The sequence below is a fragment of the Henckelia pumila genome, chromosome 3 (genome assembly GCF_033568475.1).
Source record: "Henckelia pumila isolate YLH828 chromosome 3, ASM3356847v2, whole genome shotgun sequence".
Lineage (NCBI taxonomy): Eukaryota > Viridiplantae > Streptophyta > Magnoliopsida > Lamiales > Gesneriaceae > Henckelia > Henckelia pumila.
The window spans coordinates 67008454-67019900 of NC_133122.1; the positions used below are offsets into that span (position 1 = coordinate 67008454).

The 11447-nt window shown below is 30.9% G+C and overlaps 1 protein-coding gene and 1 long non-coding RNA gene across 3 annotated transcripts; one reads left to right on the top strand and one right to left on the bottom strand.

Annotated features, from left to right (window-relative positions):
- Positions 1 to 2161: 2161 nt before the first annotated feature.
- On the bottom strand, positions 2162 to 5580 carry LOC140888944 (GDSL lipase-like). Its single transcript, XM_073296639.1, has 5 exons — positions 5337 to 5580; positions 5120 to 5238; positions 4718 to 4948; positions 3812 to 4067; positions 2162 to 2454 (listed from the first exon to the last, which is right to left on the bottom strand). The coding sequence occupies exons 1-5, from the start codon at positions 5578 to 5580 to the stop codon at positions 2162 to 2164; spliced, it is 1143 nt and encodes a 380-aa protein (XP_073152740.1).
- A 1502-nt stretch (positions 5581 to 7082) lies between these two features.
- On the top strand, positions 7083 to 10467 carry LOC140893524 (uncharacterized). Of its 2 annotated transcripts, none has more exons than XR_012153180.1 (4): positions 7083 to 7291; positions 7988 to 8072; positions 9173 to 9240; positions 10169 to 10467. It is a non-coding gene; the product is annotated as an uncharacterized lncRNA (long non-coding RNA). The 2 variants fall into 2 exon arrangements; XR_012153181.1 differs by having other exon boundaries at positions 7092 to 7224.
- Positions 10468 to 11447: the final 980 nt, after the last annotated feature.

Genomic DNA, 11447 nt, shown 5'->3' on the forward strand with positions numbered 1-11447 from the left:
TAACTACTCGCACTATAAACAAGATTTGAGCGTAAACTCAAGACTTGCTTATCTCGAACAGAGCAATTACAAAAAAACTTCTAAATCTACCTAAATAAATTAGGTATATCGAGCAAAAAAATTACAAAAAAAACTTCTAAATTTATCTAAATAAATTAAGAAAACTATTTGCAGCCAGCGGAAATGAAACCTCAGACGAATTGGTTGATCTCAGAACCTCAATCTTAACCATTGAGTCAAGACCTCATTAGATTCGCTGGTAGGAATTGTCTTGATTTACCGGAACAACAATGTTCTCTTTTTTCTTGCAGTCTAGGAACTCACCAAATCTTTTGCTACATTTGCTTGGTCAAAATAAATTTATTAGTTTTCTGAATAAATAAAAATTTAGCCTCGCACACAATTAATTACTTAGAAGGGATCGAAATGGTTTTGCTTAAATACGAGTGGATCTAAAACATTTATAATATTAATTATTATACGCAACTATCTCCTATTGGCCACTAGTCTACCAATAATGGGTTTATATAAATTTAAATTTAGATTTAGAACCACGTAATGTGAAAAAAAATTTCATGGATCATATTTGAGTTTCATCTCACAAAATTATATGTGTATAAGAGTTTTTCTGATCAAGAAATTTACACTAAGGATTCAAATTTAAGAATTGTTTCAAGTTTTTCTGATCAAAAAATTGACACTAATGATTCAAATTTAAGAAGTGCATCGAATTATATATATATATATATATATATATATATATATAAAATTAAATAACATAACAATCCAAACATCACTTGACAATTATTGGTACCGATGCTTGTAGAGTCGTCAAAATGGGTCGGGTTCGTCGGACTAGCCCGCCCTGCCATGAAAAATTGGTGGGTTGGGTTGAGGTTTTACTGGCCCGTTTAGAGGCCCAAACGGGCCGCGGGTTGAGATGGGGCGAGGCGGTCCGCCTGTTTTTTAAAAAAATAAAATTTTTAATTTTTTTAATTATGAGCATAAAAACACTTATTTTTAAATAATGTGATTTTAAAATTTTAAAATTAGTATTTAATATATTTTTAATATCTTACATTATTATTTTTTGTGGTTAAATATTTATTTATATTATTCATATTATTTGGAAATGTGACTTTTTATCCAAAATATAATAGTTAACATCAAAATTTTACATGATTTGTTTGATTGTAAAATTTATTATTTGTTATTATGTAACATTGTTGATATATATTTTTCAATCTCAAATATTAATTTTGTTTTTTTAATTTTTTGGCGAGCTAGCCCGCAACCCACGGCGGGACGGGAAGGGGCTGGTTGAGGTTTTTATGACCCGTTTGGAGACGAACCCAAATGGGCCGCGGATCATGCCGGGCCGGGCCATCTGACAGCTCTAGATGCTTGCCTAGGCGTGGGGCAGAAATACAAATATGATGGAATCTAAAGTTCCATGCTTACAACGTACCAAATGGGGTCGTAGCATGAGTAGGATTATTATCCAAGTTGCCAATTAGTTGGGAAAAAAAAATTATTCTGTGGTATTTAGGAATATCCAGATTTTGGCCTACACAAAGGCCACTAATTCTCTATATTTTAAGGAAACCATTGTGCACTATGGGGCCTGATATTTTACATAAATTTTAAAATTTTGGCAAACCTATTATTTTATTCATGAAATGTAACTTTCATTATTTTTTTTGAAAGTTAAAAGTTAATTGTTTATTCAGTTGTACGAATGACTAAATTTCAAATGTCACTATATGAGTCATGACCATCTTTGAAGTTATGTAGAAATCTAAATGGTTCATGTGGCGGTTTTTTTTTTTTTTTTTTTTCCCTAATATTTTTTTTCACATAAATTTTTATTTGAACATTTTAACGAGTTAATTATGTGAGACAGATTTTCGTCTGATTGATGAAAAATATTATTTTTTATGTTAAAATTACTTCACACTGCAAGTATGGATCCGATCAACCCGTTTTTGTGAGACCAGCTCATGTACTTTTTTTGTCAATAATTCAAATCATCCTATGCTTTTCAAGAAAAAATGAAAAATAATAATGAGAGAGATAAATGCTTTATAAATTTCAAGAAAAGCTCTTGAAAAGCGAAACTAATTATCCGAAAATAGTGAAATTATTTTAGTAACCAAATACATCAAAATGAGAACTTGTTTTCCAGATTATTATCAATTAGATCAGCGATGGTATCCTCCTCGTCCGAGAAGAGATCTCGTAGATTAAATGGGCCGACAACGGCTCGGGGCCCGGCCCATAGAGACTCTGCAAATTGTTGGTGAATCTTCTCTGTTGGGTGAAAAGAATCCCACCAAACATGTTCATCTGCATTGCCACACAATTCATAAGTAGTCACTTTCTTTGTACCTCCACAAGTGAAGAGCCCTCCATAAGGCCCGGAACCGCAACAAGCACTCACACCCTCCTTCAAACCTACACATATTTTTTTATCATACCCGTGGAGTTGAAATCAGACTCGTATACGATGGAGTAACCGGAATTTTAAAATCAAATGGACAAAAACTTAAATTATATTCGAATAACATAAATATTAATATTTTAGCATAGAGTAAAAATGTACTAGATATAAAATTATATAATTTCAAAAATCATCTGTCGTCGAATATCCAATTAGGTACCCGTAGAGATTATAGAAAAAAAAGATCCAAATATTACAATTGGATATTGTCGTTGCAATATATGATTTATGTTAGATGCTGGATCAAGTCATTAAAAGTTGTATATAAAGACTTGGGCAATCTCTCCATTAAAGTTAGCTTTTCGGGTGGAGTTAGATCTAGATTGATAATCTTAATCATTTATGTTTTAGATGAAATTTAATTGGGTCTAAATCTAAAGATATTTTAATATCGTAGTACAAAAGCAATGGTCTATATTCATCTTTTCTAGATGTCTCATGAAAACGAGATTAATCTTGAAAGTTCACTCATGTTTTTCACGTTTGAAAGTGACTTCAATCCATACAAAATTCATTGCGATCCACAAATTTAAGCTGGTGGTCAGGAAATCAAAAACCTATTTGGTTGGGCACTTCAAGTGGTGTGATCAAACAAATAGTTATTTAAAAATAATCGAATAAATTGTGAATTTATATATATATATATATATTTAAAAAAATTATAATCAATGATAACGTCATAACTCATAATAAAATTATAATCAATGATAACGTCATAACTCATAATACAAGTTCCATGTTTCAGTTGATGTTATCATTTCAAAAATTTCACAGATAACACAACCAAATATATGTCTAATTTTGATAAAGGGCGTATGATTGACTAAAAGCACATATACATGTCAAGAACTATTCTTTGTTAAGAAATGATTTGGACTTAACTCACCTTAAAAGCTAGTTTAAGAGGTGAGGTTTACCCTTGTTGATATAAAGAGGGCCAAGTTATTTATCCAACCTATGTGGGACACAAATCAATACACGAACACACCTCTCTCACGCCCAGGAATGAAACAACTGGAGCGTGTGGGACGAGTGAGGCCAACTATGGGCCGTCCAACACATAACGGAAATCGGGCTTTGATACCATGTTAAGAAATGAATTGGACCTAACTCACCTCAAAAGCTAGCTCAAGAGGTGAGGTTTGCTCTTGTTCATATAAAGAGGGCCAGGTTATTTATCCAACCTATGTGGGACACAAATCAATACACCAACATTCTTGAACAATCAAGCATAGTTCTAGAAAATTTTTGTTTAACACAATCAAATTGTATGTTTTTGTTTTTTTTTTTTAAATATAACTAATTGTGTACCATAGTGAGATGGATTGTTGATTCGATCTTGAATCCAATCAAAGAAATTGGAGTTGCAATACTTGAAGTCTTTCAACAGGTGATCCAGATTTGACAGGATGCTCTGAAGTGCATTATTATGTGCTAATGCAAGAGAATTGGCTTGCTCCAAACACCCTCCCGTGGCTTCAGGGTCGAGGGCCCTTAGCACCGGTAAACATCCCAGTGGCGACAAACTCAAGAATCCAAATTTGTTCCCACCTTTTGCATATATTTCCTGCACAATTGAATCATCAAGAGAATATATAATTATGATGTATCGTTGCAAAAAAGAATAAAAACCATTTAGAGTAATAGGTTGTTCTTAAGTTTTTTGGGGTCATGTTTGGACCACATTAAGATTAGTTCAAAGAATGAAGGTCCACTGTAGAGTACAACATAAAATTTAGTAAATTAAAGAATCAATTGGATTTTGTGCTTGGAGCCCGAATTGTTGTATAGACCACCCATGTAGGCCATGTTATTAAGATAATCCAGAGAGTGAAACTCCCAATCAAGGAGTAAATAAACTAAATCGAGTTAAAATATACTTCGAAAGTTTTAAGACTGAAATTTGATTAGAATCAAAACTCGAGTTCGAGCACAACTCAAAATATTTGAACAAGGTTGGTTAGAGCTCGTCGAACTAATCTAAAATAACGTACCGAAAGATTTCATTCAATTAATCATATCATACTAGCTAATAAAAATATTCAAGTTTGCATGTAACTCGTGAACTATTGAACAAAATAATCTAGACTCGAATTCAACTCTAGAAAAATTTTGGACACATTCGAATACGGATAAAATATTTTTCGAACTAGATTGATTCGTTGATACCTCAACAGGTCCAACAAATGAAAAAAAAAAAACCGAAAGTTAAATTACTTGAATCGCTTGAGTCAAGTTCCCAATAACCATTCCCACATACTCCTCGGGGTGATGGAGTTGTTGCATCATAGGATCTCCAAGATAGCCACCCAAGTAATCGTTACTTCCCATACTAAAGAAATAAACCGCACTTGATATCACTTCCTCTGCTTCCGAGCTTCCCAATTTTCCATCGACCCATTTGCGAACATCCTCAAAGTACTTTAGTTGAGTCTTGAGATCAATGGCCTTTTAAAACAAAAAACAAAACAAAAGTATGTGAACAAAAATCGATAAAAGAAATTTTAAATAAATTGTTGCCCACGAGGGCTGACCCGAATCCGACCGTAATAATTCAAATATAAATAAATCGATAATTATATATTTAATTTTATTTGTGCTTTTCAATACATGACTAACCTGACCATGGTTGGTGGATGAAAGAATGCCCGCCCCTCCGGAGGCGAAGTTCACTCCATTACTATAATCAGCAGATGGATCCAAGAATGGAGGAATTATTGGCAAATTAGCATATTCACCTATTAAACAAACAATTTAAATATTAATTAATACGAAATTATAGAACCAATTTAGTAGCACCATATATATTATACTTGTACATGTATTTCGATCGTACCAATGAAATCTACGATGATCCGACCGTCTGAAAACCGGCCCGTCGGATCCTTGAAGAAGCCATTTTGACCATAAGGCTTGTAATTGGCTTGATTTTCTGGGATCGTGTCGATAAAATTGTTGTTTCCCGGATCGACAGATGAGTCTCCGAATATAAAGAACGATGTGTGTTTTTGTGCTGAAATTGTAACAGGCTTGAAAAATAGAATGACACTTATAGCAATTAGATTCACAGAGATGGTCATGTTCTTTAGATTATAAGAGTGCTGAGGAAAATGTTGTCTCATTTTGGTTTGAATTTTAATTAATGGTTTAGGTATTTATTGAGTTATTCGTACTTCCTTAAATAATAAATTAACTTCGTAAGTTTGTGACAATGGCGTATATACCAATGGAATTGAGTCATTTTTTAGTTAATATATTATGTTAAAAAATTAAGGTTAGAGGATGAAGCTTTGAAATGTTCAGCCCTTATGTCCGCATATATTCCTAGCTACTACTTCCAAACGGCATCCTCGTATACATACTAGCGGATTGTGAAATATTCAATCTCTGCATTCTATAAAAATAAAAAATAGGTATAAAATAAAAATTATTAATTTTTGAAATTGAAATGTAATAAAAAAACAAAGAAAAATGTTATTATACTATAAAATGGTTAGTTTGATAAGATATATATATATATATATATATATATGATATATTCTAAGCAAATCTAAAATGACCAGTGACGGAACTATATGGTGAAGCCCAGCCTAGCCCATATAGTTAGTGTATATATATATATATATTGAGTTAATTATATATATTAATTGCAATTGATTGAATTTTTTAATTTATTGATATATATGAGTTTTATTTAAATATTTAGGCTTCTAAATTTTGTGTTTATATAGACCATTTCATGGAACATTCAATATATTGAACATTATATGCTATTGAGTACAAAATAACATCATAAATTCAAAGTAAATCTATAATTATGTACATTATCCCATTAAAAAAATTATACTTTATAAAATATAAAACAATTATTCAACTTATTTTAAAGAGAAATTTTTTTGATTCATTAACCCATCAAATTTTCAAAATATTTTATAAAATATAATTTAATTATTAAAATAAATTCATTGTTGAATATAGAAAATATTTATAAGGATATTGATATATTAAAATTTTGTGTCATTACTAGCATGATTGATATTCAATTTTTTTTAAAATCATAAACAAGTTGAAAAATATATGAATAATAAAATATTAACATAAATCTAATATGTATATTGACCTTATGAGTTTTATTCATATTTTTCTAATGTAAAATTAGCCCCTCTTAGCAAAATTTTGGTTACGTCCCTGAAAACGACAATATCACTTCATATATACTTAGCATAAAGTGCTCTTGTATTATATATAGTAAAAAATATAAAGAAAATAACATAATTTGACTGGTTTAAATTGAATTTTGTTTCTCCGATTAATTAAAATGGGGTCTTAGTGTAATAACGTGACTTAGTTTATGCTGCTTTAGCCAATTTTTTCATTCGGAATGCTTAAAAAGATATATTATCGTTATGAAGTTGAGCATTGCTAAAAAACACCAAGAATGAAAAATTAATCGAGGCATTAAATTTTTTATGCTTAAAATTATTAATGACATTAAAATCTGATGTATCTATACAATATTATAAAAGTTGAGCATCAAATATTAACCGTTTTGGTACGTAGATGACACCAAATTAATTTTCCACTGTTGACCCTCATATTGAATGTGGTGCAACCTTAAATTTATGTCTCACGGACCACAATCACTCCAACTCTTAAAAACTGCTCCAATCACGTTCGTCTTCTCTATTTCATTATGCGAGCAGTTAGTTAATCTCATCACTCATGTATGCATTTCTCCTGTTCCCTTCAGGTTATACTGTTTTGAGAGAAATCTATGTACTTTCATTCATGGTAATTTGCTATCACCATTAAATTAACATCAAACTGTTCGATAAAATGTGTGAAAGAGAAATAATTTTTTTTTACTCTAATAGATAGAGTTTTTGTTTTTCATAATAACTACTCTCATGAGCCATGCCCCATGGCATTCTGCAGCACACTCAAGTTCCATTCTGAAGAGACGAACGTGATTATTTAACTACTCTCATGAGTTGAATTATTTAACTTTTGGATATTATATACAAATACTATTTATATCCAAGTAGTTCGTGAGTTTTTTTTTTCAGATTTTATTCGGTGCGCTTTTAAATGTAGTTTATCGTCCATTTTGTTGCAAAAACTTTTATACCAGAATATAGGAATAAAAAATTTCAAGCCTATCTAGATTTCGAGTCGAAGATTAATTAATTTTGAATATTAAGAGATAAGAGGAAAAATGTTACATGTCTATTTTTTTAGGAGTTGCATATCTATTATTTGTAGTGTTTGGTTATACTTAATTCTTACGACATTGACTTTGATTCTACTGTCTGCATGGATTGGGTTTCAATCAAAGATAAATTTCTTCCTTCCTGCTCTTCTTTTCTTTTCTGAAACTGAATTCCTAGGTTAACTCACAACTTCACCCCATATATAACCTACTACCTAACGAGCATCTTCAATTAACTTAATCAAAATATTTTTATGCCTGCGTATTTCTCCATATAGGATGGCTTAAAGAGGAGAGGCTTTAAGGAGACCAATATCCTAAACGAAGGAGATGCTTTAAGGAGACCAATGTCTATTAAAACTGGTAAACTCGCAGTGTCATATTTCACATACTATTTGTTGCATTCTGAACTTTATTTCTGAATTTAGTAGGTGATCATATCACAATTATTTTTCATTGCAAACTCGGTAAACATATTTTTTCAATTTTAAATTTTCACTCCCTTGGTTTGTACACATTATTTTTTTTATTTCACAATTACAAAATTGCTTATGCTTGACTACTGTTCAAAATCTCCTTGCTGCACAATATTACATGAGTTTGTTTTTTTTTTTTTTTTATATATATATAGAAAATTCAAATCAAACTACTTGAGTTTTTTTTTTCCAATTTCTTTCAATGTGTTTTCAAATGCAACTCAATACAATTTTTTGCAAGAAGATGAACTTATGAAATGGTGGAAGTTAAAAGATATTTATGAAATATTTGAAAGAAACTTCACCATCAGAGCCATCGAAAGAAACTTCACCATTAGAGCCACCAAAATTTATGTCGTTCAATTTATTGTGTTATTGTTCTCTTCTCCTATTTATTCATGGCTTTCGCTCAATGGGTGTTATTTGCTTTCATTTACTGGAAATTAGAGTTATTTGGTTAATTATTGGATATTTTGATGAAAATTTTTACCGTAAAGGACTGTTATTTGCCTTAATATAGCACTTGTTGTGGCAATTCCTCGAAGCATCATTTCAAAAACAATATACAAAAAGCTGTTTTGCTTTTGTTCACACATTCAATTTAGTTTCTATTCAGTATTTTAAATTTGATGACATGTTGATGTAAACAAAGGCAACTCAATAAAATGAAGGTTAAGCTTAAACGACTCAGCTTTGCTTCAACTTCAATTCATTGTGATACGTTATTTTCATATATTTATTTATGCTTTAAAATGATTTTTTTCTCTTTAGTCATGTTCTAATTAACTCAACTGTTACCACTAGGAGAACTACTATTTTCATCTGCGGACTACATAAAAAAAATCTGATAGACCTTATTATAGAAAATTTTCTTACTCCATGATAAAATATTATGCCTACATGTTCAATGATTAAAGGATGTGTTGCACAGCTGGCTTTCATATAAAAAAACTTGCTGCCATGCTGCTTTGTTTTGTTCAATTCTAGGACATTACTTTCGGAAAGCATGACGATTGGCGTACAACCTTTCCCTTCTTACAATAAGTTAGGTTAAGGTGAATGTTCTTTTTCTTAAATTAATTTCTTTGATAAATAATATTTTCTTAAATTACTTTCATTCCTATTGATCACCGTTTCAAACAAACGCCAATGAAAAATACCGGTTTGTTCTTATCTGTTACAATTTTCTTTAGTAAATAATGTTGTTCAATGTATTTGTAAAACCTGATGAGTCTATGTTATTTCGACTCATCCATTATATTATTGAGATATTTAAAGTGCAGGGGACGATTTTCAGTATTTACTCATATAGTCTTCCTTCCATGTCCTTTTTGTTTGTTTTATGTGGTTTTATCAATGTCAATTTATCTTTGTTCTCATAAGAAGCCGAGTCTAAATGAATGAAAATATTCTGCTAGTAAAAATGATTTTCTCCCACCCCTGAAGATGCAAGGCCTATTTTAAACATGAACTAAAATATTTCAATTTCAATTTCAATTATTTATTTGGGTTGCTTATGTTACACATTATATTGGCTCTTGGGTGATTTTGAGATTCTCATCCAGTTTAGTTATTCTAAGGAATCTATCTAGAGGAATAAATTTGACATATATATGAATATGAGGAATCTAAGATGGAGAGGAAAGTCAATAGTTATTTTATGTGTTCCGGCTTAGATGAACTAATTTTTATCACTTTTCATTTATATTTCTTTCAAATCCCAAGATTCCGCGCTTAATATTGTCATTAAACTTTGTAGACTTTGATATATATGAGAAAATTTGTCTCTTTCATCTGGGATTTCAAGTATAATTCACCTTTTAGTATTTTAGTGGTTATTTTGTCATTTCATGGATCGATGTGCATATTGCATTCAAAAGCTCCGATGGTTAAATGACCAGTTATTTTCAGTAATGTTAGTTTTCTAAACCTTCTGTGACTCATAAGTTGAAAACTAATTGACATGGTTTGTTTTTGCTCAAGGCATGCTGTCATCTAGGAATTGATTGGAATTGATTTTAACAACCAATCACCCCTGTGGCTTTACCAAGAAACGAGAAGCTCCAAAAATACATCAACATTCAACACCTATCTCCCAGGTCGGTGAATTCCATGGATATGTTATTACTCTTAACACAGGAAAGTCTCATGCAAAAGCTTTAGGCTCTGATCATCATAAGAAGAAAACAAGATTTTGTAACATAATTATTTAATATTCATGTACAAACGTCGCACACGCATCGCGTGTGCCTCGGTCGCCAGTATACAGATAATGCATATATACTGTATACATACCAAAGATTGTTCGAGCATGCATGTTATTAAGTCTCGAATAGAAAAACAAGTACCTAATACATAGGTAGTATTTGAGAGAGCTTCTAGAAAGTACTTCTCAGCTTTTCGTTAACAAAATTTCACAAAATTTTAAATTTTTGTTAACGGAAAAGTTGATAAATACTTGTAAGAAGCTCTCCCATAAAATAAATACAATATTATCGAAATAAAATGTATAACATATATATAAACTCGTAAAACTGTCTTACCGACCATTGTTGTTGCATTCAGATATACTCCATAAAGGGAAAAGCAATAATATTTTTACAAGTTTTCGTAAAAAAAAAAAAAAATTTTCGGGAGTCGAGACGCCTGAATAGCCAAAACTCACGTTGGAAGAAATATTGGTTGGCTTTCAATTATTTCGGCCACCAATTATTGTGGCATATATGAAATTGAGAGTTGATATTTACACTTCATTTTGTGTTATCTACACTTCACTTCATGTATAAAATATGTGTCTAATTTACTTACAAGTAAAGTGCAAATAACAAAAAATGGAGTGTAAATATCAACTCCTTATGAAATTATGCCGACAAGATCATATGTAACTTTTAGCGAGGAGACAAATGACGATACGTTTCGCGGACATGTGGCTTAGCTCGTGTAATTAGTTAATTTCTATTAATGGACCCATAATTTACATCATATGTTGTGGGTAATTTGCATTCATTTCCTATGCATTTTTTGTTAATTGCATTCCCCACATTTGTATGTTATAATTTTTATATTTGATAAAGGTAGTGAGTGTCAAATGCATAAAATGTAAAGAAGGTGAATGCAAATGACCAAGAGAAAATATGTCCATGGTTCTGGAATGAATCAGACATTTTTATTAGTGTATAAACGAACTGAATTAAACCGAACATCTTTGCTAGCTATTCAAATATTGCTCGAGAAACTCGAAATCTATTTCTTTCATTTATAA

Excerpts from the sequence above, each read along its gene's own strand:
- LOC140888944 (XM_073296639.1), bottom strand. The coding sequence starts at position 5,580 with ATGACCATCTCTGTGAATCTAATTGCTATAAGTGTCATTCTATTTTTC. Across the intron at positions 5,239-5,336 it reads GATCATCGTAGATTTCATTG|GTGAATATGCTAATTTGCCA; the intron begins GTACGATCGAAA and ends TTTGTTTAATAG. Across the intron at positions 4,068-4,717 it reads ACTTGACTCAAGCGATTCAA|GAAATATATGCAAAAGGTGG; the intron begins GTAATTTAACTT and ends TCAATTGTGCAG.